This window comes from Cervus elaphus, chromosome 3, assembly GCF_910594005.1.
Source record: "Cervus elaphus chromosome 3, mCerEla1.1, whole genome shotgun sequence".
NCBI lineage: Eukaryota > Metazoa > Chordata > Mammalia > Artiodactyla > Cervidae > Cervus > Cervus elaphus.
In genome coordinates this window covers 28,258,440-28,285,976 of record NC_057817.1, presented here as the reverse complement: position 1 = coordinate 28,285,976, position 27,537 = coordinate 28,258,440, and the positions used below count along the sequence as shown (strand labels likewise).

Here is a 27,537-nt window from a genome sequence, read left to right as displayed (position 1 = left end):
TGGACTGCAAGGGGATCCAACCAGTCCATCCTAGAGGATATCAGTCTTGGGTGTTCACTGGAAGGACTGATGTTGAAACTGAAGCTCCAATACTTTGGCCACCTGATGTGAAGAGCTGACTCATTTGAAAAGATCCTGATGCTGGGAAAGATTGAAGGCAGGAGGAGAAGGGGCCGACAGAGGATGAGATGGTTGGATGGCATCACCGACTCAATGGACATGAATTTCAGCAAACTCCGGGAGTTGGTGATGGACAAGGAGGCCTGGCGTGCTGCAGTCCAGGGGGTGGCAAAGAGTCGGACATGACTGAGTGACTGAACTGAACTGAACTGAGAATGATCAGGGGGTGGATTTTAATAGCACAGATGGAGGGAACAGGTCAAGGCCAGCCTGGGCTAAGGGCAGGCCATGAAGCTGGTTTCTGAGCCCTTCCCCCATCCCATTAGTGCCCTTTCTCTCTTCTTGAGCACCTCTCTTCCTTGGTCCTCCCTTCACCCCCAAACCTGCTGCATCTCTCACTCCTGTGGGTTATCCTTAGCTGACTGCCCCTGGGTGAGGCTCTCCTGCTATGGGGTCGGGGTGAGGAAAGTGAGTGCCGTGACAGGGCACCTCGGTTGGGCGTGCATCATAAGACTGGGCTACAGAGCTGTTGGCTGATGCTACAGAGAATATGAGGGATATCAAGATAAACGGCAGACAGTCAGTGCCTGATAAATGTCTGGCTGCTTAATGCAACCAAGAGTAGGGCTAAGATTGGAGTTAAGGACTAAGGCTCCCTAGAGCTTACTGAACTTATTAGCATGGCAGTCAAAGTCTTCCCAATGGGGCCCCCACCCATTGTTCTACAGGGCTGACTCCCCCAGTAAACACAGCAGGCACAGTGCCCAAGGCCCATAATACCTCTTAGACCCACAAACATGTCTCAGTCTCTACAATCACCCCGGAATAGATTCACCTTAATACCAATGGAGTTGTAAGAAATATAATTTAATATTTTTTAATGATAGCTCAAGTGCCTAGGGCTCATGAAAGCCAAAGTGTGGTCCTGACCTTCTGGCTTCTACCATCCACTGCAACCTCACCCTGAGGGCTTCCCAGCTCTCACGTCCACTTGTACTGCCGTCCCTCTGTGACTTTTCTGACACATGACATCTTTCCTTACTGAGCTCTTCCTACCTGAGGATTCATCCTTTGAGGTCTAAGGTCAAATGTCACCCTCTTTGTGAGGCTTCCTTGATTTCCCTAAATGAAAGGAACTGTTCTAACTCACCTAGTCCAGCTCTGAAAATCTCTAGTTTTGGTATGACTTGTTCACAAGGTTTTTTCCCAGCTCGAGCGGGAGTTCCACAGGGGGAAGAGCCTCATATCTCCTCAGGTCTGCCCGTGCTTGACACAGTTGTGTAGGGCCAGACTGAAAGCTGGAGGATATCTAGAGATAAGAGACAGTGGCTGCAAGAGAACTTTTCAGATGTGTGTGATTCTTCACAACTGGAAGCAGTGGATCCTCCAAACAGATCAGCTAAGGGACAAGCCAGGAGAAGAGGAACCCAATGCCAACCTTCTTTACCCATGCCATAAAACCTTTATTTCCACTGGGATCTATGTGCCATTCTCTTCTCTTGCTGGGAAAGAACTTTTCCCTTTCCCCGCTGCTGGCCACTCTTCTTTCTCTTTGGCTGGGCTACCCCACGGGACCTAGGAGATGTCCTGAGTGGCAAGGAGAGGCAGCTGTGGTCCCATGGTGCCCTCATGTGGTGATGCCCAAGATGACAGTCCACTACTCAAAGTAGGAATCACTCCTGGAAGCAATGAGTCCTCCTCCCGGCAGCTGGGGTTCTCCACTTCAGGCAAAGCAGCCATGAGTGGTGGGGTCCAACTTGCTTGGAGAAGAGCTGACGTGCACAGCAGGTCTGCTCCATGTGGGGAGTTCACGCGAGAACAGCAGACCAGGCCAGTCACACAGTCATGCTCCAGGCCACCCGTGAGCCCTGCTTCCTCAGACTTCCCAGGGGTCTTGTTAGCCTTATCTGGGTCCTAGCCTCTGGGCTGCCAATACCTCCTTGGGTGGCCTAGGGCAAGTAACTTCTCTTATCTGGCTTTGGTTTCATAATATGAAAATGATAGGGTTGGATTAAAACAAGGATTTTCAAATTGTCCTTGCAGACCTTTGGAAAATCAGGGCCTGGTGGGCACTGCCCTCATCCCACCTTCGTTTTCATCCATGGCTAATTTGCTTTGGAACTACATTATACAAGGAGCATTGAAAGAAGGCTCTGGGACGTAAACCTGAGAAATCACTAGCTAGCTCCACAAGGTTTCTTTCAAAATGAACATCACAGGATTCCCAAATGTGGTCTCCCTCATGGTTACCTGGCCCCACAGTTCTAGGCTTTATGGAGACCAGTCAGCCAGAAAGGATCAGACTGGAGTGAAAAGAGAATGGAGAGTTGGTGGCTAGTTGCTTAGTGTTCTCGTGGTGTGGTGGGAGGAGCCTGGGTTCCAGGTTCAAATTTGAGCCTCAGTTTCAGCTCCAGCCACGTACCAGCTGTGGAATACAGACCAGCTCCTTTACTTCTCTCTGCCTCAGTTTTCTTGTCTATAAAATGGGCACAGTGATTCCTGTCTTTCTCACAGTATTGTTGTGTACCTGTCAAGCACTGTCAAGGTGCTTCAGGTAATAACAGCAAGGGAGACTTAGACCTCCAGTTCCTCTGATAGACTCTATAGTTCACTGGAAGTTGCAGATGTCCTAGATGACCAGGGATCCAGGACGTGGCTGCAGAGGCACTTTCCTTGAATTCATCATTGCTGCCCTGGGTCCTTTCCCAGCTGCCTCCTCTGCTTTGGAGGTCTGTTTCTAGGACAGAAGGAAAGCTCTAGGCCCCATCTTATGTGTTCTAATGGTCTTGTCCACCCATGTGGAGGAAAGAAAACGGGCCCAATGTTGCTGCAAGGAGTAGGAAGGTTCTGCCTTGACTTCCACTGGGTTTGAAATCCATCTTTAAGGCTGACAGGGAAGCTGCTGGTCAGGTTCTCAAACATCAGGTTTCCCCCAGATTCTGTTTCCTGAGAAGCATTTCCCACAGGGGGTTAAATGAAGAGCCAGCGCTGGTGGGGATCACTGGGGTCGCAGTTGGCCATGACTGGCTTTTTGTCTTTGGATGCCAGGCAAGTACCAGATCCTGAGTTCCTGATGAGTTGATCCTAAAAGATGACACAGCAAAACAAAGGGTCAACTTAGGCCTCAGACTTCTGACAGTACTACTAGGGTGAATGAGATGAGGACAATAAACAAAAGGGAAGGGAAATCCAGCAAGGCACAGGGGGGATACTTCCACATTCCTTTCCTTGGATGCCAGAAACTCTGATGGGATGCATTCCTGAGTTTCCACAGGAATTGGCATTCCTATGCCAGGTGCCAATTCCCCACCTCCAGCTTTATTTATTTATTTTTTTCCCCACCTCCAGCTTTAGCATGACTAACTGCAACACAGGAAGGGAGGACCATGGGTTAACTGACAAATGCTTTCAGGATGAAATGAAAATGCAAACTGCCTCCAGATGGCCAATCTCAAAGACCTGGGCCACTGCAGTCTACCCGCACTTTCTGCCTTTGATCATATTCAGACTACTCCCTTCCCTGTAGCCCCAAGGTTAGGCTCCCCTTTTCCTAAGCCCAGGACTAGGGACTGGGGTGGAGTGGGTGTGGGGGCTCATTGGAGGCTGCTAGTTTGAGCCCGATCCAGTAGAAGTTACATCATTCATCCCAGGCAGGGCAGTGTAACGGAAAGAACCCGTGCTTTTGAGTCAGACTTATCTAGGTCTGAACCCCGGGTCTACCATTTACTAGCAAAGGATCTTGGGCCAGACACAAACTTGCTGAGCTGCTGCTGGCCCATCTCTAGTCATGGGGACACCACCTACTTGGGAAGAGCCTCTGGAAGGTTAACCAAACCAAAGTACATGAGTGTACAGCCTTGTGGTTGGCACACAGAGGCCAGGTGGTAACCATGAGTGACTCTTCAACTTCATCTCCTGGGGATCAGCCTAAAAATACTTGAACTATGACAGAACTGGCCCTAGACCATAACCCCACCGCCATCTTTATATCAATCAGAATCAGCCATCACCAAACATTACTTAAGTCCTGTGAACCCTGCCTGTGACCAAGCTCACATTCTTCATACTTTCTACATTGTCTGGATCCATCCCATAGTATCTCAGGAAGAAGATGCAGAAGGAAGGGAGGGCGCAGTTGTGGCCTCAGGTTCTTGATTCTGAGCTTTTGGGACAGCTGACTCACCTGGGTGAATTCCCATTCCTCATCCTTGGGCACTTGGCTATTCTTGCCAGTGAAGTGGCAGCTCCTAAGGCCCAGAGTGCCAGCACTGGCATGTAGACACAGCTGCTTTGCGATGTTGTGGCGAAGGTCTCTCTGGGTTGTGTACTCAAAGTACTAGAACGGAAGACAAGAGAAGGTTCAAGCCAACAGCCCGAGATACCAATCACAGATGACCTCTTGGGGAGGAAGGGAGTGGGTGCCAAGATTTCAGTAATTCATGTGCCACCGTATCTGGGTTATACTGGAATAATAGATAATAGTTACTAAATATTTTTTCTTTAGGTAAAAATTTAACTTAGGGAATTCCCTGGCAGTCCAGGGAACTTCCACTGCAGAGGGTATGGGTTCGATCCCTGGTCAGAGAACTAAGATCTTGCAAGCCACAAGGCTCGACCAAAAAAAAAAAAAAGAGTAAAAAAAAATTAACTTTGCCTCATTTAAAGTGTTATCTATGAAATCATGTGTTTGATATGCTGGTTCTTTTTTTGTTAATAGGTTACTATAGAAAAAATGTTCACCACTATACCACCTAAAATCACTGTGCAGGCCAGTGGTACAGGCAATGGCGTCAGAATGACTTTGTCTTCACTTGCATATGTTGGCATCCTGTTCAGTGTCCCCTGCCACTTTTTCCTTCCTTCAGCTCTGCTTCAAGTGCCTCTTACTTATCAAACACTGGGCACTCAAGGTAGATCGAGGAACTGGAGCCAGGGAGGTTACTAGTTATTCCTCAGGAAAAGAGCTGGACATTGTAGCACAGGGGGAAATGGGCCCTTACAGTGGATGCAGGTAACTGTGAGATGTCAGTAGGGAGTTGTTTTGGGGTCACTGATGGGTGGTAGGATCAGAGTGGTAGCTTCTGGGCAGGAGAGGCATTGAAGATAGTTGAATGTAAGGGCTTCCCTGGTGGTCCAGTGATTAAGAATACACTTTGCAATGCAGGGGACACCGGTTCAATCTTTGATCTGGAAAGATCCCATATGCCTTGGGACACTAAGCCCCTGTGCCATAACTCCTGAGCCTGCATTCTAGAGCCCATGAGTCACAATTATTGAGCCCATGTGTCACAACTGTTGAAGCCTCTAGAGCCTGTGCTCTGCACTAAGAGAAGCCACTGAAATGAGAAGCCCCAGCACTGTAACTAGAGAAAGACTCTGTGCAGCCATGAAGACCCAGAATAGCCAAAAATAAATAAATCTCAAAAGTCAAGTCACAAGTTCGTCACTTAAAAAATATAATAAATGGGCCTCCTGGAAATAGCACACACACAAAAAAAAGTTGAGTGTAGGTGAGGGAAAGGGCTCAAAAATTTTTCACGGTCACCCTAAAACATCACTCAGCAGCTCACATCCTCCAGCATGCTTCCTGTGATAAACAATCCTCCCCTCCCAGCCCCACTCTACCAGCCAGCACTGCTGCCCTCTCCTCTCTGGGTGCCCTTGATCCACACTTAGGACCTTATCTGTCTGTATCATGTGTTTCCCCTCAGACTGGGGGCTTCCTGAGGGAAGGACTGGTATCTCCTTCTCTTTCTGGATCTCTCCCACCCTTGTCCTCAGGAAAGGGCTATTCTGTGTGGAGAAAGGGGGTGTGTGCATACAGGAGATGCCCCAGGAGACAGGCCAGTCAGGGGCTGGGCTGTGTACCTGATTGCCGCCGAGGCCGTGGCAGGCATACAGGATGAGGGGCTTTCCCCCGTTGTTGTTCTCTCCCACGTCCAGGCAGTGATCCACGCCGAGGTTCTTGAGCTGCAGGATGGTGAGCAGAAAGGGGACCCAGGGGAGCACAGTGAGGGGGTTTTTTGGTTTGTGGTGTAGGGTCCATCTGGAATAAATCTGCATGGCTGCATTCCCCCTCTCTGACCTTCCTCCCCCACTCATTAATCCAGATGCTTGGAGTGAACGGCAAATGAGGTGCAGAACCCAGGGACTGGGCAAGGGCAGGGTGGGCAACCAGTCAGGTCTCTGGGAGAAGCCCTCAGCCTGTGGGACTGTCCTTCTGAGCAGTGGTTCTCAAAGTGTGATCCCCAGACCCTCAGCATTGCCTGAGGGCTGGTTAGAAATGCAAATTGTCAGGCCCCATCCCAGTCCTCCTGAATCAACACACAGTGTGTTAAAAAGCGTTTCTGGTGACAATGCAAGTGAGTGTTTGAGAACCACTGCTTACAGGCTGTTTCCTCCTTAAGAAAATTTTAGCTAGCTCTAGAAGCCCGGGTGGCCTCCAGGTCACCCTCCTGGATAAATGAGTGTGGAGAGTAAAAATCGATTATTTCTCATCCAGCTATGGGCTCAGTGGTCCTGAAACTTCTCCTGGGGCTTCTGGGATGATGGGTAGGCATATTTGTTGTCAAGACTCACAGCTCCAAAGAAGGTGGGCTTCAGGTCAGGGACAAACATCTCCGGGTAAATGTTGTCCAGGAACCAGGAAAAGTTGCGACAGTTTAGTCGTTCCCTCAGCTGCAGTCGTTCCGAAATGTCACCAAAGGATTTCTGTCAATTAAGGCAGCCCCCAAAGGGTCAGTTTCACCAGGCTTGACCTTCCTGTCTGGGCAGATGTAGCCTAGGGTTTCTGGGACCACTTTCTCCCAGAATGGGTCTCATGCTCATTCCCAATCAGTTGGGGTTCCTGTCGGCTCCACGTCTAACCCCAAACCCCCTGCCCTGGCTTTGGGATCCCCACCCATAGCACCCCCCAACTCCTGTGAACTCTCAGTTTTCCTCCAGTCTTCAATTCCTGGGTTCTCAGAGCAAAGCCATTCTTCCTGTAAGAGGTTCTTCCTCCAAATCTTGTCTCCCTCCCCTTCTAAAAGATGCTGGGGCTCTCCAGGCAGGGACAACAAAGGCTGCCCTTCCTCATTCTCTAGCCTCCAAAATAGAGCCTGGGCTCTAGCTCCCAAGGCCTGAGGGGTAAAGGCACCGGGTGGCGGAGCTGAGTGGGCCTCCATCATCATGAAGCCCTGGATCAGGGGTCTGTGATTATGCCCTTCTCTTCATCCGAACATCTCCTGAGCATCCTCCCCTCTCACCTCTCGGGCCATCTGTGCTGCCTGCAGATTTCTCCTGTAGAAAATCTCCTTGTAGCCATCCATCCAGACCTCAGCCAGGCGCACTTGGTTGCGAGCAATGACATTGATGCCCTTGGGGAAGGTGTGGGGGCTCTTGGTACGGAACACGTGGCCGACCACAGAGCAGGGGATAATCTCCAGCTGGCCGCCGCACTGCCACACCTGCCGTAAGATGAGACGGGGTGGGGTTTTCAGCGGGTGGGTGGGACAACCCACCCCAAGCAACTCTGTTCCATTCCCAGGGTGCCAAACCCCAGGTCCACGAAATCAGGGAAATACCCATCTCTCCTCCAGAAAAAAGAGACACTGACTAGGCCTCTTCACAGGCCGTAACTACACAATCCCTGGCTCTCTGATATGGTTCACTTTGGATTTAAGCAAGCGGAAATTTGCGGGGTCCTGAGGGTTACCAGGGCCCACTTTGGAGAAGAGACAGATGACCAAGTTTACATCCATCTACCTACTCTGAGCTCTGGCGCCACCTGGCTTTTTGACCCAGAAAGGTGATTTTATCAGCTTACTCAAGTGTTACTGGAAACTCAGGAACTCAAGTTCCTTCAAATGGAGATGGACTTGTGACCCAATCAAAGCATCGATTCACTAATTAAAAGCCACCATTAGGTGGTTTATGGCAATCACCTGACCTTTAGTACAGTAGCCTCCTTACAGAAAGACTGAACAGAGGTCAGAGGCTCATGAACTAGCCCAGAATCAGAACCCTGGGAATTATGGTGCTAAGTTGGTGACTGTTCTCTGTCAGAGGGCTGGTTTAGGACACCCCTTCCACTTGCGTCTTCTTTTTTAGGTTTTAGATTGGGAGGTATGTTGTTATTCATTTGATTTTTCTTTCTTTATTTTAAGTAGAGGCTAATTACTTTACAATATTGTAGTGGTTTTGGCATACATTGACATGAATCAGTCATGGGTTTTCAGGTGTTCCCCATCCTGAACCTCCCCCCCACCTCCCTCCCCATCCCATCCCTCTGGGTCATCCCAGTGCACCAGCCCCAAGCACCCTGTCTCATACATCCAACCTGGACTGGTGATCTGTTTCACATATGATAATATACATGTTTCAGTGCTATTCAGACAGCAGCAACAGAAATGCATAATCATAGCCATAGTAACAGCAATGATATCAATGACGTGCTTATACATGCCAGGCATTGTGATAAGTGACTTCACTGTTGTTGTTAGTCACTCAGTCGTGTCCGACTCTCTGCAACCCCATGGACTGCAGCATGCCCAGCTTCCCTGTCCTTCACTATCTCCCATAGTTTGCTCAAACTCATGTCCATTGAGTCGACAATCCCATCCAAATGACTTCATAAGCAAGCTCATTTCCTTGTTAACTACTTTCCCCTGGACAGAGATTTGTGTTGATTTCACCACAAGGAAGCCTTTCTTGCCAACCTAATCCTGATTTGCTTTATTCCTGGAATCCCTCAGAGTTCCGGGGTCCACCAGAATTTGGGCCATCATCTTCTCTTACAGTTATGAAGAGCATGCTGAGCATAGGGGAGAGTAACTCCAAAGGCTACCAAGGCATGTGTCCTCTGATCTGGAAAGTGAAGCCTGGTTTTTCCAGAAAGAGGATAGTGACTGCTTACTGAACTGTCCCACCTTCACCCTAATTCTGTTCCCACAGACATCATGAAAGATGTCACCAGTCCCCAGATGTCTGGTCCCTGTTACCTCACTACCCCTTCCCTCTTAGGGGTTCTGCCCAGTCATCTGTTGCCATATGTCCAATCTGAGTCCCATGACCTTACTGCCATGGACGGGGGTGGGGGGGCGGAGGAAAGGTGGTGTCATGATGGGGAAGAGCCACCCTTCCAAGTTCAGCTCCAGATATGCCAACCCTGCTGCTGCCTAAAAGACAGGGTCTCAGGTCATCCGTACCCCGGGACGTTGTGGTTCCCCCACGAAGCCCTCTTCGCTCTCACCCGGAAGGACATTTCCACGTTCTCCCCTCCCCAGATCTCCATCTGATTATCATAGGTACCGATGTGCTCAAAGTAGGACTTGGAGATAGAGAAGAGGCCACCAGCAAATGTCGGGGACCTGGAGAGACAAAGGGAAAAGCATGTGCATCTCCTGGGGGGAAGCGGGGTCAGAGCCCAGCGTGGAAAGGGGCGGACTCACTGCGGATGCTTCTAAGACTCCCTCCCTCCTCCTTTCTTCTCGTCTGGAACGTGCAGCCACTAACTCATTCACTTAGCAAATGTTTATTGAGCTTTTATTCTTTGCCTTCTAGGATCAGGTCCAAGAGAGATGTAAAGATCATGACTGTCTTCTAAAAGGTACTCATGGACTTCCCTGGTGGTCCAGGGGTTAAGAATCTGCCTTGCAATGTCGGGGACACGGGATCGATCCCTGGTCTGGGAAGATTCCACAGGCCTCGGACAGCTGGCGTGCCTAGGGCCTGTTGTTTGCAACAAGACAAGCCACCACCATGAGAAGCCGCCACACAACAATGAAGACCCAGCACAGCCAACAGTAAATAAATAAATAATAATAATAAAAGGCACTTGTTTACTCATTCAACTGGATATATTACACATGGGCTACCTGGGGTTGTGTTATGTATTAGTCATACAGAGTAAAGAGACAGATCTTTTCCTCTGAGTACTCAGGGTAGTAGCTGAGAGAAAAGCCACCATCTTTTGCTTTTTGACAGCAAAGCTCATAAAGCATAGTAGATACTCAGTCATCAGAAGCTGTGTGAAACCGGTTTTGGACATAGGTGCTCCCGGAAACAGGGTAGGGAGTGAGGTGAAATTAAACTCAATTTGGACTAAAGGGAGCATTTGGAGATTACAAAAAGATTCTGGCTTTCAGACAAAGGCAGGGAGGCACGGACCCACATTTAGATAAACTGACAAAACCTCAAGAACTTAGATATCACATTGCTCACAACAGGGGCTGAGCTAAGGGGTGGGAGCTGGGGAGACAGGAGTGCACACGTGTCACTCACTGTTGGTCTCTGTGCCAGGCCAGGCTGGCTCGGATGGGGCTTTGCTGCCCTCAGTGGGCAGCTCCATGTGGCACAGCCAAGCAGAAACCTTCTCTGTAAGCCCAGGACCAGCCAAGGAGTTTCAGACACAGCAGGGCCTCAATCGGCATTCACTGGCTGACTAGTCAAGGCAACCACACAGGAGCCTGAAGTTGGTGTTACCCTACCGCTGTTCTCGTTGCCCTGAGGTTGGCTCATGTGCCACCTTCTGGAAGGAATTTCGGTTGGGAAACCCTCAAGCTCAGGCAGGCTTTTGTCCCTGGCTTTGACTTCTCCTAGGGGTTTTAAGCCAGTCCAAGTAAGGCCAAGGAAGGCTCAGAGAGTCCTAGGACCCTAGATGAGCATTTTGGAACTAACCGTCTGCTTCTTGAGGGTCTCCTGGACCTAAGCCTGTCTCTTGGCTTTTTTCTTTTTAATATTTATTTACTTAATTTAGGCTGCACCAGGTCTTAGTTGCAGCACGCACGATCTTTAGTGCGGCATATGGGAGCTAGTTCCCTGACCAGGGATCAAACCCAGGTCCCTGCATTGGAAGCTCAGAATCTTAACCACTGGACCACCAGGGAAGTCTCTGTCTCTTGGCTTTGGGAGGTCCCTCTGACTAAGAAGCCACTGACAAATTATCTCTGAGGATAAACTACACGGGGAACATCACTAGAGACTCACAATCAATAGGCAACCTCTGGAAACTCTCTGTATTTCCTGGCCTGCTTCCTGGGGTCCCCTGGGTCCTCACCTCTCCTCTTAGTCTCCTGTTAACTTTGGGAGTGGAGGAAGAGAGGGTGCTACCTGCAGGTCTCCTGGCGGGTACCAGGCAAAGTGCTGGAGGCAAGCAAGCACACCACCAGGGCATTCGGACCAGGGAGCAGACTCATTCCTCAAACACTGGAGCTTTGTCTTCCAGCTGTATGGTCCTTGGACATCGGAGCAGGGGATGTCAGTGATGGGTGGGGGCCAGGTGCCCTGTCCCTGACTGTGCCACTGTGTGCCTGGCCCCCAGCTTGGGGGGAGGGGGCTTTGTTGCTATACATCCCAAACAAAAGACATCTATGAATCAAGCAGAGAGTCAATAGGGAGTTCCAATTTCTTCTCTCTCTCTCTCCTCTCTTCTCCTTTCCTTTCTGCCCCTTCTGCTGCTGCTTCTCTTCCTTCCAAAGGAGACAGAGCAGCAGGCTGTTTTAGATCCATGGGATTCCTTCCTGCAGCCTCTCTGCTGAGGCTCTGGGTGGCATTTCTTAGGATCTGGGGACATGGAAGGGGAGAAAGCCTTCCTTCCCAACTCTGCTCACTATATCCCCAAACTCTTACTCCCCCCCTCCCCACCCCTGGTATATGTTTGGTTGACCCTTCAGTTTCCTGGCCAGTATAGAAAAACAGTGGTACAGATAATCCAGAAGCAATGGATACTCTAAAAGTCACTCCTCAGTCTGATTGAGATGTCTGTAATCTCTAATCGCACCCACAGTCTGAGAGAGAGGAGTAGGGTGTGTGTGTTGGGAGAAGGCAAAGCCAGCTGGGCATCAAACAATGGATAAACTTTCAAGCACCTGCCTTCTAGCTCAGGGGTTGGCAGACTGTGGCCTGAGGGTCAAAGCTGGCCTGTTTCTAAGGTTCTGGCACAGAATAGTTTTTACATTTTGAAAAGATTTTTTTTTGGTAGCTGCATGTATGTATGTGTGTGGGTGCTCAGTTGTGTCCAACTCTTTGCAGCCCCACAGACTGCAGCCCGCCAGGCTCTTCTCTCCATGGGATTTTCCAGGTAAGAATATTGGAGTAGGTTGCCATTTCCTACTTGGCAGTTTCTTTACCACTGTGCCACCTGAGAAGCCCTAGCTGGCAAAATCTAAAATACCTGCTATCTGGTCCTTTCCTGAAAAAGTTCAGGACAACTGCAACACATTGCCAATTGCAAAACATTCATCTATCTTTCTTTAAGACGTTCTCAGTCTTTTCAAAGATGGCCACTTGGCTGCATACATCACCCCCTCTCATTATAATGGCTGTTTGACAATGGTCTCTACCTCTATCTCTCTGCAAGCAGCCATCATGTCCTTTCTACCTGAAGGGAAGAATTAACGAGACAAAGTACAGAAGGCCCTGAACCCTGGGCCTGGCACAAGGAAGAAGGAGAGTGAGAGCCAACTGTTATGGCACCAGGCAGGACAGCACCATGGTGGGGGGACAGGCTTGTGGCCAAACTGGTGGGATGGGCTCTCTTGCTCCCCCAGTTTCCAGGGTGGCATAGTCTGGGGCCAACTGTTAACGACCAGGAACCTCAGCGTTCTCATCTGCAAAACAGGCTAATCATAGTACCTACCTCAAGGGAATGATGATTAAATATGCTAAGCTCTTCACACAACACCCAATAAATGCTGACCTGCGATGGCCCAGGTCCCTGTGACTGCAGAGGCCAGGCTGGGGGCCCACAAGCCTGCAATACTTACTTGATGGGGTAGGTCTCATCCTTGCGCCTCTGCTTCTCTCGTGCAGGTAAAGCCTCCCAGCCGAAGGTCAGGCTCCAGTCAAAGTTGCCCCGACTCTGGACTCGGCCCCTCTGGATGGGCTTGGAAAACTCAAAAGTGTTCAGGTCAATGGTGACGATGTTTGGGCTCACCACCACTGTCTCGTCCTCGGCGATGCGAGCCAGGAGGGGCTCCAGCCAGCCATGGAAGCACTCACCTGCAGGCCAGGGCCAGGAGACAGCAGTCAGGGTCCTGCCCCCAGCCAGCCTGCACCCTCCGGCCAGTGGGGAGCCCCAGGAGGACAAGTGCCTGCTCCCCAGTTGCAGGCAGGGAAACACGTGCAAGCTCCACAGTCACCGAGAGTGGACAGAGATCTCCCAGGACCCACCTACACCTGCCCCTCCTCCCAGAGAGGTGGAAATGGCTTTGGAGGAGATAATAGAGGTATCAGGGGAGTAACACGGAGGCTCCAAAGGCACAGGGAGGCCGTAGAGGGCTGCCTTCAGGGAATGCAGGCTAGCCACTCAGTTGACTCTCCCCACCTGAGTGTGGGTCTCATGCAGGGTGCCCTTCTCCCCGGGGTCTCTGCACCTCATGCTTCAGCTCTAGCTGCAGAATAATCACCCCTTGGGGATTTCTGATGAAATCACAGAGGTGATTTGGCCCCTGGAGTGATGATTTTGTTGGTGTGTATGGCTGGCATCCTTATCCCACTTGATAAAGGAGAAGACTGAGGCTCAGTTAGTGGCAGGGTCAGAACGCAAATCCAGGTGTTCTGACTCCAAGTCTACAGCTTCTCAGAAGATGTATCACTGCTTTCAGGGAACACTTTTTTCCCCCTGACAACAGCAAGGGAAGTGTGCTGTTTGGGGGCAAGAAGCAGGGCTTCCTGGCTCCATGTGGAAAGGGCCACACCGAACAGTGCCCAGAGGTAATAGGAGCCAGTCGAAGGGGCTAAGCTCAGAATGAGGTACAGATCGGGAGAGCGGGGAGAGGAGTGTCTAGGCTCTAGAACATACTCCCAGCAACTGTGGGGTCCCCAGTGGTTATAGGGCTGTGCGTGCCTCCTGATAACCATCCTAGGGAATAGGGTGAGAAAAGGGTAGAAGAATCTGGGGGAGTCCCAAGCCTGCTTCGCTCCTGGGACAGCAGAGCAGGCAGAGGCCTGGGTGATGCGGGGGTCCCAGCTTTTCCTTCTGCCAGGGAGGGAAGGTGGGGCAGAGCCAGACCGGCCCCCTTTACTCACAGTGGGCATCCAGGAAGGTGAGCACCTCCGCCTGGGCCACACTGGCTCCCAGCAGCCGGGCGGTGATCAGCCCCTTCCGCTCCTGCTGCCTCACCACCCGCACCACCTGCAGCTGCTTCACGTACTGCTCCAGGGGCTCCTTCAAGTACTCTGGAAGACACAGGGTCATTGCCACCCGCTCAACACTTTGTCACAAACCAAATTTCCCATTGCACTTCCCAGGTGGCACGGGTAGCACAACCCACAGGGTCGCACAGACACAACAGAAGCGACTTGGTGGTGGTTTAGTCGCTAAGTCATGTCGAACTCTTGCAACACCATGGACTGTAGCCTGCCAGGCTCCTCTGTCCATGGGATTCTCCAGGCAAGAATACTGGAGTGGGTTGCCATACTCTCCTCCAGGGGATCTTCTCGACCCAGGAATTGAACCGAGTCTCCTGCACTGCAGGCAGATTCTTTACTGAGCTACAAGGGAAGCACACATAATCTCCTATGGGCACCAAGTCCGGGCACTCTCAGGCCTCCAGCAGGCCTGCATTTTAGCCCTCTCTCGCACCTACTGTGCCGAGCAACTTCACCGAAGCCCAAGGTGGGGGTGGGGGGCATGGAGGAGGTCCCCACAGCCCATGGCCATCTTGCCAGGACACTCCACTGGCTCCGCAGCGCCCACCTTGTGTCTGTGTATCGGGGCGACTTCTCTGATGTCGGAGACAGGACCTCAGAGCTGTGTTTCTTTGGTTTCAAATCAAATATAAACTTCTGATGACGGCTCTCAGCTGCCTCTTTTGGCCTCAACTCTCTCTCAGCTCCTGATTTTCAGAGCTGTGTCTCAGGCCTCCCCTCCTTTCCACACCCGGGGTTTGGCAGTCATTTCTCTATGTCTGAGTCCCTGTCTCCCAGGCTCTTCAGAGCAAGTCTGACAGGTAGAGCACACACAAGTGTTCAATTCTGGCTTCTGGGGCAGCAGCAAGATGTCTTACTCTAATCCTCTTTATTACCTCCTCTGCACGTGGGATTCTTTAGGAAGATGAAATGATGCAGAACAGTTTTGAAATTAAATTTAAAACCCAGGTATCCAGTGCCTGCACAGCCAGGCACAGCAGTGAGCCTGTCTGCCCAGGGAGTGGGTGACGGCAGGGTAGGTGATGAAGGAACGCCAGAGGTGACGCAGGGCTGGGGGAGACTGCAGGAGGGGCCAACGCCCAAATTGGAGAGGGGGTATGGAAAGCTCTTTGAAGGGCGGGGTATCTGATGAGATCTCCAGTTCATTCTGAGAGAGGGCTCACTTCAGGACCCTTGTTAATCAGTCAGAAACCCTCAGAGCATTAAAAATAGCCTTAGGGACTTCCTTGGTGGTCCAGTGGCTAAGACTCTGCACTCCCAATGCAGGGAGCCCAGGTTCAATTTCTGGTTAGGGAACTAGACCCCACATGCCGCAAGAAGATTGATCTTGTGTGCCACGACTAAGACCCCGTGCAGCCAACTAAACAAGTAATAATAAATAAAATAAAATACACTTACTCAAGATTTTAAATATATACATAGTTTTAAAAAATAACCCTATTCTGAAGCAATCCATCTTGGAACACAGTCCAAATGGTAGTGATGATTCATTAACTGCTGTTTTGGTTTATCTGTGCCGCTGCTGTGTTCCCCACTGCGCAGAACGGATGGCCTGTGGTTTCAGAAGTGGTGGGGTGGGGCAGGAGTGAAAACTGACTGTGTCCTTTCTCTCTTGAGGGGTGTGGGGTCAGCCCAGTGCTTAGGCCTTGCTCCCACCGTCGTATCATACAAACTGGGGGCTGTTTTTGTGCAGGTGCAATTGATCTCTCCCTCTCTACTTCTTAGTTTTGGCATGTGGGATCTTGGTTCTCTGACCAGGGACTGAACCAGGGTCCTCGGCAGTGGAAGCATGAAGTCTTAACCACTGGACCACCTGGGAAGCCCGTCTCTCTACTTTGAAACACGCACACACACACACGCATTGTGTTCAAATACTGGAGCACCTACTACATGCCAGTCATGGGACTAGGTGCTTCCATGCTGACTTTCTTATTTAATCTTCTCTGTGAAAATTAAAGAGCTTCCCATGGAGCTCAGTGGTAAAGGATTCGCCTGCCAACGCAGGAGCCCCAGGAGACACAGGTTTGACCCCTGGGTTGGGAAGATCCCCTGGAGAAGGAAATGAGAACTCACTCCAGTATTCTTGCCTGGAGAATCCCCATGGACAGAGAAGCCTGCTGGGCTACAGTCCATGGGGTCACCAAGAGTCCAACATGACTGAGCGACTGAACACCCACGTGAAGATTAAAATGCTATGAAATAGGGAGTATTGTCCCTGGGGTTTATGAGTCAAAATTAGCCTCATTTGGCAGCTTCAGCCCAGCACTCACTTAGGGTACACGTGTGAACACGCTGCCAGGTGCCAGCCACTGTCCCGGGCAGGGCGGGGCAGGTCTGGGTCCTGCCTGCTCAGAGCTCCTAGGCTCATCCTCCAAGCACAGCCCCCAGCGTGGGCTCTAACAGGAAGGTGGGAAGAACTCTGCGCGGGAGCCTTGCCTTCTCAGCGTGGCTGACGTTTCCCCTGAGAACATAACTGTGCTCACAGGAAGTTCATGGTGATGGAGAGAACCCAGAGACAGAACATCAGAGGAAGTGGGTTTTGTGGTAAGGGCCCGCCACGCGCTGAGCCGTGAATGTCAGGGGCGCCTGAGCTCTACAGAGCCCTTCTCCCACCCCTTTCTCCAATCCCGGTGGCTAGGTGGGACCTGGGAATTCTGAGCTTGAGCCTCAGGCCCTCTGAAGAGGGTGAGACAACACCCCTGAGTAATGCCCCTCCTTGGACCCACTGGACAGACACCCCAGAGCGGAGTGCAGAAGAGCTGAGCATGGAGACAGACGGGCCCATCCATTCTCTCTTATGTTCCCCAGGTGACAGCCTCCTCATTTAAGTTCATTCCTCACAATCAAAGTCTACAAGACTCCTGTGACCTCCCCTACACACGTCTTACTCAGTCCCCTGTGCGGAACATCATCTACATGCAGATGCCCCTGGGCCTTTTTTCCTGGCCTTAAATCTTCACTTGGATGTCTAACAACCCACAAAACTGGATTTCTCTGGCAGTCCAGCAGTTAAGACTCCATGCTTCGACTGAAGAGGGCAAGGGTTTGATCCCTGGTTGGGGAAGATCCTGCATACCTCGTGGCCAAATAAATTAAACAAATCAAAACAAAAAACCCCACAAACCTAACACGCCTGAAATGGAACCCCAGATTTCTTCCCCATCTGCCCTCCCAGCCTCCCCTGTGTACCATTATCCCAACAGCTGCTCTAACCTAGGAATTGTGCTAAACTCTCCCCCTCTTCCCACTGCCCACAATCAGTCCATCAGCAAGTAAGGCCAGGTTTCCATCGCCATTGCACCTCAGCAATAATGTCTTAACTTATCTCCCGACCTCTATCCTATACCCCCCCTTCCCAATCTACTCTTTTTTTTTTTCATTTTTTCAATTTTGATTTTTTTGTTCATCATGGATTTTTTTTTTTTTGGGCGTCAGTTTTTATTGTTATTTTTTGGTCATGCTGTGAGGCATGTGGTATCTTAATTCCCCAATCAGGGATTGAATCCATGCCCCCTGCAGTGGAAGCACATAGTTTTAACCACTGGACCACCAAGGAAGTGCCCCCAGTCTCCTCTTGACACAGCACCCACAGTGAATTCTCTCTTAAAGCCATGAATCAGATCATGTCACTATAATGGTTTAAAATTTCACTTAAAAAAGTGACTCCAAGACTTCACTGGTGATTCAGTGGTAAAGAAACCACCTGCCAATGCAGGAGAGAAGCCTGTGCACCACAACCAGAGTGTAGCCTCCTACTATCCACAACCAGAGAAAAGTCTGTGCAGCAATGAAGACCCAGCACAGCCATAAAAATTAAAAAAAAAAAAAAAGAATCCAGAGACTTCCCTCGTGGTCCAGTGGTTAAGACTCCATCTCCCAATGCAGGGGTCATGGGTTCAACCCCTGGTCAGGGAACTAAGGTCCCACATGCTTCAGGGTGCCACCAAAAAAATTAATCTAAACAGTATGACACCTCCTCAAAAAATTAAACAAAGAACTACCATATGATACAGCAATTCCATTTCTGGGTATTTAATAAAATAATAGAGATCAGAGACACAAACAAGTATTTGTATATCCATGTGGATAGCAATATTTTGGCTATTATTCACAATAGCCAAACATGTGGCAACAATCCAAATCTCCATGGGTGAATGAATGAATAACAAATGTGAACTATACTAACAGTGACACACATGTGTGCTCTGTGCGTGCTCAGCCGCTTCAGTCGTGTCTGACTCTTTGAGATCCCATGGACTGTAGCCCACCAGGCTCCTCTGTCCATGGGATTCTCCAGGCAAGAATACTGGAGTGGACTTGTCGTGCCCTTCTCCAGTCTTAAAAAGGAAGCAAATTCTGACACATCACAACATGGATGAACCTCGAAGATGTTATGCTTAGTGAAATAAGTCAGACACAAAAGGTAACTGCATGATTCCACTTATACAAGATATCAAGAGTAGTCAAATTCCTAGACCAAAAGTGGAATGGGGGTTGCCGAGGGCTGGGGTGCAGGGAATAGGGAGTTATTGTTTAATGGGCGCAGAGTTTCAGTTTGGGAAGATGAAAGAGTTCTGGCGATGGTTTCACGACGAGAATGTATTTAATGCCATTGAATGGAACACTTAAAAATGGTTAAGATGGTAAATTTTATGTATATTTTACCACACACCCCCTAAAAATCCAAACACTGACTACTGCTTACCAAGGTCTTGTGATTCAGCTCTGTTCACCTTTGTAAACTGTTTGCACCAGTGCTGTTTCTGCCTCCTTGCTCACATCTCTGCAGTCATCCTGGTCTTATTTCTGCTCAGCTCTCTGGGTCCCTGGTAAGTGTCTGAATTCCTCCCCCTCATTTAGTGAATTCCCACAGGAGGGCGGCATAGGTTCTCTGCCTCAGCCTCCTGACCTGGGGCAGGGCAGGGCTTCGGACAAGGGGAGGCCCAGTTGGGAGCACGGTGGATTGACAGGCGTGGGAAGGCCAGTTTTTGGGAGCTTGTGAAACATGCCGGATCAAGGGTGGACCTCAGGTGCTGACCTGGCCATGCAGGAGGGAAGCCTGTGCCTGGGAAAGGACTGTGAGGTAGGAAAAGAAAAAGTTCTTCAGCCTGGCTCCAGAGTTCTTTCTGATATCTGCCCCCCAGTATCAAATGCCTGTACGCTTGTGCTCAAACCATGCTGCTGGGCACCTGGGCAGGAGGACAGAGAGCCTGGACATTGAATTTCAGCACAGACACAGCCCTCGTGTGTGTGAAATGAGAGCCAGTTAATCTGATCAAACGGTCAGTCGTGTGGGGAACTTTATCCGGCCATGGCTTCAGAGATTACCATGGATCTGAGGATATTTTTCGTTCTTTGCCAAAAGTCTCTCTAAAGTCTCAAAGCCCTCAAGGTAGGGTGGTTTATCCTGGGGTTCACAAATTCCCTGGAATCACATGCACAAACGTGGGTGTGTGCACACTTGTGGCAGCTGTGTGCTATTCTAGGGAGTGCCTGCGTCCTTAGTCACTTCAGTCGTGTCTGACTCTTTGAGACCCCCATGGACAGCAGCCCTTCAGGCTCCACTGTTCATGGGATTTACCAGGCAAGAATACTGGAGTCGGTTGCCATGCCCTCCTCCAGAGGATTTTCCTAACCCAGGGATCAAACCCGCATCCCCTGTGACTCTCACATGGCAGGAAGATTCCTTACTACTGAGCCACCTGGGAAGCCCTCTAGAGAGAAGGGCATAGCTTTTAACAGATTGTCAAAGGAGGCCAGGACCCAGGAAAATAGGAATGGCTGGTTCTGGTTTTTCAGGCAGGTGATTCTGAGATGCTGGACTCGGCTCTATGAGACAGTCCAGGGCAACAAGGGAGAGGCCACCAGAAGGAATGGGAACACGTCTGGTGACTTGAGAGGGGCAGGCTCTTTGGAGCGGCTACTGCCAAGCCCCCCTATTAGGCACAGGCCACTCTGCCCTTTTGAAACTGCCCGTACCAGCCTGGCACTACGTCATTGACTGGCCTGGTCCGAGGAGTCACCCAGTTGGGCAGCGTGCCTTTTACTTACACAATTCTGAGTGACAAGCTGAGGCAGTTTAGAAAACTCCACCACATGTGATTCAAGGGGAGAAACTTCTGAGGGATGGGCCACTCGGGTTTGTGGGAATAAAGGTTACTAGAGAGCCCAGTTCGAGCTGGAGGGCAATGGATACACTGGTTCCTATTCCTCACAACCATTCTGTTGCTCCTAAGACTCCCCGGAGGCCACTCCCAAGTCCCAACCCTCTCTGCCAGACTCTCAGCCCCTCCCTTTCCACAAGCTCATCTCTCTGCTCCCTGTCCACCAGACCCTTTCACGCACCTCTGATACTTGTCTGCCCTTCCCAGGAAAGTGGGAGCTCCCAGAGAAAATGGGCTCATAGAGCCCATACGCGGCGCCTCTTCCCTCTGTCCACCCTGGCTCTAGTCCTCTTTCCCAGAGGGCAGGAGGGGGCTGGGGGTGGGAAAAGGTACTTCAGCAGCTGGGCCGCTGGAGGAACCACTATGGTTCCTGCCCTCAATATGGGAGCACAGGCATAGGAAGCCAAACTGGGAGAGCCCAGACCCCACTTGCCACCTGGGAGGAAGGTGCAGCTCCTAGAGGACCCCAGTCTACTGCTGCAGGGGTCCTACAAGTCCTTTTCTAGTTCTGGCCCCGGCATCCCATGCTTGAGTGACTGTAAGGACTTCCTCTCTGGACTCAGGTCCTCTGCTTCTCTTCCTGACAATCACCCTCCCCAAAGCTGCCACCTTTCTGAGACGAGGTCACTCTCCAGCTTAAGCACCTTCAATGATTCATTTTCTTCCCCTCAAATACTTTTAGCATGGTGTGGATTTCATTCAGGCTTCCCAGGAGGCGCTAGTGGTAAAGAACCTGCCTGCCAGTGCTGCAGACATACGAGAAGCAGGTTTGATCCCTGGGTAGGGAAGATACCCTGAAGGAGGGCATGGCAACCCACTCCAGTATTCTTGCCTGGAGAATCCCTTGGACAGAGGAGCCTGGTGGGCTATAGTCCATGAGGTCGAAAAGAGTCGGACATGACTGAAGCGACTTAGCATGCACACAAGGATTTCATTCAACATCTTTTTAGTGTCATTTCCCACAGCACAAACACAAATGTTTGTGAAGCTCTGCTGATGCTGTTCTCTCTTCTGGGGCTGCCCTGTAACACCTCTTCTCTCCCTGGATACTCAGGCTTTCAGGTGCAGCTCTAATCCAACGTGGACGTCTCAGCCAGGCCACACAGAAATAACATCTCCCACAGTGCACTGCTCCCATACAAAGGATAAAATGGAACTAATGCATATGGAGCTCTTACTGGAGACTAAGTACTCCACAGCACATGGGCCATCTCATTTACCATCTATCTCTGATCCCTTGTCCACCTTGCAAGGGAGTCAATTATCTTCATTTTCAGAAGAAGGGACTGAAGGACTTCCCTGGTGGTCCAGTGGTTAAGACTCCACACTCCAAATGTAGGGGTCCTAGGTTTGATCCCTGATCAGGGAACTAGACCCGACATGCTGCAACTAAAGATCCGCACGCCACAACCAAGAGCCGGCACAGGCAAATAAGTAAATATTCAAAAAAAACAACAAAAAAAGTGAGGATGTAAGTTCAGAGAGGCTAAGTATCTTGCCCAAGGTCACAGAGCTAGGAAAAGTCAGAGCTAGGATTTGAGGTCCTGGGTGTTGAACTCTCAAGGCCTTGTTCTCTCATGTCTGCTAGGGTGTGTTCCAGGTCACACCACTACGGCTGGTGCTGTAAGCAGTCATATGACTATGAGGGCTGTTAGCCCCCTCGAGATGAGATCTGTCTAATTTGTCATTTCATCTCCTATGCCTAAGGCAGCACCTGGCGCAAATAACTCAGTAGATGTTTGTGGAAATGCTTTGAACTGTGGAAGTTTGGTGAGCAAACTCACTTGCCTATTACCAACTACAGCGAAGGGCTTCTGAGATGGAATCTTTAAGAGCAAAAGAATGGTCCAGTAGGTGGGAAACAGAGGGGAAGGCCCATCCCCACCTTCTGCATTTCTGAATTGGGGTTGGGCTTGGCAACTCTAAGGGAATCCTTGAGGCCAGAACACTTAAGCTTTTGGAGCTTTAGGGATCAAATGCAAATCAAGTTCAGGAATGTGGCACCCACCTGCCTTCTTCCTGCTCCTGACCTTTATGATGAGCTGTGATGCCACACAACAGGCCACGAGGCAGTGTCTGCTCCCTTGGGAGCACCAGCAGGCCCTCTTTCCTCAGAGTACCGGGGAAGACCCCAGGCCCCTCCTCGGGGGCCCCCAGCCTCACCGTCCGTGCTGGCATCATCCACCAGAATGATCTCCTTCAGCAGGATGGCAGGGGTGGTGTGTAGGACGCTGTACACGGTCCGCAGCAGCGTGGACCAGGCCTCGTTGTGGAACACAATGATGACGCTGGTGGCAGGCAGCGGGGGGCAGCGCCGGAACTTCTGGTCGACACACCTGCACGGACGAAAGTGCAGATACAGTTCTCCGGGTCCCCGGTAGTTCCAGGGAAGGGGAGGGCTCTGGCCACAGATTCCTATAAGCATCCTCTGCTCCTCGGAAGCCCCAGCCTACAGTCCCCTTTGGAGCTGGGAATAGCGGCATGCTTTTTCCAGCTTATCCACTATTTGCCACCTACTCTGAGCCTCTGCACAGGTGCTAACCAACCCACTACAAAACCTGTCTCCCGGGACTTCCCTGGTGGTCCAGTGGCTAAGACTCTGTACTCCCAATGCAGGGGGCTTGGGTTCGATCTCTTGTCGCGGAACTAGACTGCACATGCTGCAACTAAGAGTTTGCATGCCATAACTGAAATATCCCTCATACCACAACTAAGATCAAAGATCCTGTGTATAGCAACTAAGACCCAGCACAGCAAAAAGCAAACAATCCCCCCCGACCAAAAAAACCCAAAACCTATTTCCCCCACCTGAGGTCCCAGAGGGAAAGTAACAAAGGGCAACTCTGACATCTGGAAAAAGTGACTACAAATTCCATATTCAATGAAAGGGAAAGACTTTACTCTTTACAGCGAACGGTTCCACTCAAACCCGTTTCCTCACGAATTCCCTGTAATCCGATACTATCATCACTAACATTTTCCTGTGACTTGTCTCTATCCTCATCCACTCCAACCACTCTGGGGCCCTAGGTTGCACTGCTCCCTCCCCGAAACACCATCTCAGGAGGGGGTGGGAATGTGTCAATGCTGGATCTCAAGGAATTGTGCAGCCTAACTCCCTTTCTTTCTTTTAAAAAAGTACTTATTTATTTATTTGGCTGCACTGGGTCTAAGGTGCAACATGCAGGATCTTTAATCTTAGTTGTGGAATGTGGGATCTAGTTCCCTGACCAGGGATTGAACCCGGTCCCCCTACATTGGGAGTGGGGAGTCTCAGCCACTAGACCACCAGGGAAGTCTCTAAATGCCTTTTTTAAACCCCCTCTGCAGGTCAGAGAGATTTCTCAGGGGCCCTCCAGAGAAGACTTCCAGACCTCCTCCACTGGCTGCCCTCAGGCCCACTGCCCTTCCCTGTGAGGAGTTCTGGTAACTCAGGCTTGCTCCATGTTCTACGCCTCTAATACTTGGTCCAAGTCTGAGGGACTCCAGGTTCACAGCCCTAAAGAATCATGAACCTAGAATGGAAACTGCCATGTGTGGGCATGAACACTCAGTCGCATCCTAGTCATTGCAACCCCATGGACTGTAGCCCACCTCTGTCGATGGGATTCTCCAGAAAAGAATACTGGACTGGGTTTCCATTTCTTCCTCCAGCAGATCTTCCTGACCCAAGGATGGAACCCAGGCCTCCTGCATCTCTTGCACTGCAGACAGATTCTTTATGGCTGAGCCACTGGGGAAGTCCCTAACTGCCATATGAGAAAAGGCCAAAAACGGTATTCCTCTTGAGTTGGGAATGACAAAGTCTACACGAGAAAGACACAAAACCTTTGACGGGAGGCCAGTAAGAACACAGACTTAAGTGGCTACAACTCAAAGATCTAAGAGCTGGTTCACTGCCCAGGACTGAAAGTACAAACAGGTTCAAATAATTGGTTGGAATGAGTTCATGGCCCTGAGTCTTCACTGAAAGAAACCAGGAGGTGAGCAGTAATCCTGACCACCAGGGCCGTTTTCGGGAAATGTCCCTTGTTAGGAGCTCAGCGGCAGAGTCCTGCAGTCTCTAGCCTCTCGGCAGAGGGCAAGGCCCCCAGATCTGTGGGCTGCAGTCAGGCACTCCTAGTCACCCCTTGGCCCGCCGTGGTCCCCATCAGGAGTTCCTTTTTCTGTATCCTGTCACCTTCACAACTGTTTTTCTCTCACACAGGTTTCCCTGAGACTCTGGCCTGACCATGATGCCCTTGAATCCCAATCCCTAGGATAACGACAATGGATCAGGAAAAGAAAGGAGGGCTTAGAGGAAACCCTTGCCCACACTCTAAAATCCCTATCAGAGACATTCCTGGTGGTGCAGTGGTCAAGAATTTACCTTCCAATGCAGGGGATGCAGGTTTGATCCCTGGTTGGGGAACTAAGATCCCACATGCCTCAGGGCAACCAAGCCCATATGCCACAACTGCTGAGCTGGAGTGCCACAACAAAGACCCGATGCAGCCAAATAAATAAATAAATATTGCTATAAAATAAAATCCATGTCAGCCCTTTACATTGGCTGTGGACATACCAGCCACGCCTTTGGCAGAATCCTGGCCTCATCCTGGGATACGGTGCTACTTACTCAGGGGGTCGGGTGTCTGGCCCCAGGGTCCTCTGCAGGGAGATGCGGTCACTGGCAAAGGCATTGAAGCAGTGCTTCTTATAGCCCTCTTCCTTTTCCTGGGTCTCCTGGGGTGTCCACTCTTTCTTCTGAAATGCTTTCCCATCCGCCCCAGGGCCATTGGGGTCCTGTGGCGGCCGTTCCCAGAATGGCTTCAGTTCAGTTGGGGTGTAGAACCCTGGGAGGCAGGACTGGTTGGAGGAGGCCAGTGTCTGCTGGGGCTCCGGAGCCCTGATCTGGAACTTGGGCATGGAGTCCCTGAGGTTGTGCACGGCCCCCAGCATGAGGTCCAGGACGTGGTCCTTCTGGCTCACCAAGGACCTCAGCCAAGGCTTCTCTGTGGCCTGCTCCCTGCCACTCACGTCCCTCTGCAGGATGAAGAGGAAGAACACGAAGGCGCTGCCCACCATGACCAGGCGCACGGTCATGTGGCGTCTGCGGAGCAGCCTCATCCTCCGGAACTGACGAGGACCCGGCTGAGTCAGCTCCGACTGCTGCGCCTGGCCCTGGAAACAGCACGAGGTGCCGTGGTGGCCACACCCTGGGGCCTCAGCCTGAGAAGGAAGGATGAGAGAGAGAAATGAGCCAAGGCAGGTGGAGGAAGGGAGTCGGGATTTGCAGGTTCTCGTCCAGGCTGTGCTGCTGAATGGTGACATCACCTTAGTCCAATCACGTTACTTGCCTGCACCTAAACTGTCTCCATCCAGATAAGAAGGAGAATGGACCCTGCTTCTTTCCTGCCCTAAGATTCTGAGGTTCATGGACCTAGAAAAACTGGAAACTTGAAATGCTACATGAAGAAATTTAATCAATGTAACCACTTTTTGAAACAATTTGGCATTTTCTAGAAAAATTTAAAATGTTCACACCTTATGACCCCTGCAATTCCTCTCCTGGTTTTACATCTCAGATAAACATATGACCAAAGGCATGCACAAGAACATTTCTAGCAGTACCCACAAAAAAGGCAAAAATTAGAAATAATCCTAATGTCTATCAGCATTATAATGAATAAACAGTGTGAAATATCCACAGCACATGGACTGCACAACCATGACAACGAATGAACCATTTCTATATGCCACAACACAGATGCAAGGTTGAGCGAAAAAAAAAAAAAAGAAGTTTCTGAAGAGGGAGGAAAGACATGGGAATAAAGGTACATGGGGGACTTCAAAATAAGCTTTTTTTTTAAAGTGAATGGTGGCTTCTGGCAGCACTGCTATTCTTTATACCCTATGCACATTTTATCAATATTTTCTGTATCTATTCATATTTAATAAAAAAATTAAAAACAATTTTAAAATCTAAGATTCTAATGACAGCACCTTCCAGGCAGGACCATGGCCCTGAGCATCTATCCTCATATATGTGGTACCAGGCTCAGAGGAAGAGTGTTTGCAAAACTTTCTGTAGACAGTTCTGCAAGTATAAGACTCATGGGGTAAGCACTAGATGTTGGTGGCAACAGACCTGCGCACAAATTCTAGATCTGCAGCTTCTAACAATAATAGCACCTACCTCCTAGAGTTGTTTGTTGTAAGGATTAAGTTCAATGAAATAATTCCTGGAAAAAGCTTAGCAGTCTCTGCACCCAGTCAATGCTCAGAAAGTGTTAGTTTTTATCAGTAGCAGCTGTGTGACCCTCGGGCACATGACTTAATCTCTCTAAGCCTCAACTTCCTCATCTATAAAGTGGGGGTGACTAGTAACTAACCCACAGGGGATGTGAGGATTAAATCAGAAATAATGTATATAAAATACTCAGCTGAGTGTCTGGCACAGACGGAGCCCTCAATTATTTCTATGATTGTCACTAATAAATCCCTGCTCAGTTTCCCAGCAATTATCCTCAGGCACCCGGTCTTTGGCCAAAGCCACACTCATTACTCTGTCTTAAAAAGAACTTCAGTGGAGCTGTGTTGTTAAACACACAAGCTGCTGCCTATGGAGAAGCCTGGTATTTGGAGTCACTCGGATCCACTTGGGGCACAGGTGGCTGTCATGATGTGAAGTGGGAACAGGGGTCACTTTGGGCAGCGGGGGGGAGATGTTCTCTTTTAAAACCTCAGATTCATGCATATAGCAAACAGACACAAAGTATCTGCTATGCATAGGAAGCTGAAACTGCGCACCTCCTGTAAACAGCAAGCATGAAGCAAGCACCTTTGTATGTAGCAAGCACACTGAATTTCTGCCTCTACGCAGCCACATACTGAAAGCCTACCATGTACATAGCAAGCATGTGCTGAGTACCTACTGTATACAGCAAATATACCTAAGTACCTACTTCACACAAATATGTTAAAGAGAAACATTTTAAGTGCCTGCTGTATATAGTGCTTTTTGTAAAAAAAAAAAAAAAAGATTCAGCAGCACCATCAAAAATCGAATAAGATTAAATCTTTTTGAGCATCTATTTTATATTAGGTATTGTCTGGGAGATAGAGGAGCTTTGTTGAT

General features: G+C 50.1%; 1 protein-coding gene and 1 non-coding gene across 2 annotated transcripts in view; one reads left to right on the top strand and one right to left on the bottom strand.

The window, feature by feature from the left end:
• Positions 1-1,561: 1,561 nt before the first annotated feature.
• The window catches only part of GALNT6 (polypeptide N-acetylgalactosaminyltransferase 6), a 36,972-nt gene continuing 10,996 nt past the window's right edge, over positions 1,562-27,537 (bottom strand). The window contains exons 3-12 of the mRNA XM_043883958.1: positions 25,036-25,628; positions 22,581-22,753; positions 14,131-14,280; positions 12,867-13,101; positions 9,353-9,470; positions 7,368-7,568; positions 6,700-6,831; positions 5,989-6,090; positions 4,304-4,456; positions 1,562-3,204 (exon numbers count right to left, since the gene is read on the bottom strand). Of these exons, the coding sequence (XP_043739893.1) occupies positions 3,091-3,204; positions 4,304-4,456; positions 5,989-6,090; positions 6,700-6,831; positions 7,368-7,568; positions 9,353-9,470; positions 12,867-13,101; positions 14,131-14,280; positions 22,581-22,753; positions 25,036-25,526 (1,869 nt within the window). The 5' untranslated portion in view covers positions 25,527-25,628 and the 3' untranslated portion in view covers positions 1,562-3,090. The remainder of the gene's footprint in view (positions 3,205-4,303; positions 4,457-5,988; positions 6,091-6,699; positions 6,832-7,367; positions 7,569-9,352; positions 9,471-12,866; positions 13,102-14,130; positions 14,281-22,580; positions 22,754-25,035; positions 25,629-27,537) is intronic.
• Positions 15,477-15,549, top strand: TRNAG-CCC. The gene has a single exon. It is a non-coding gene; the product is annotated as a tRNA-Gly (tRNA).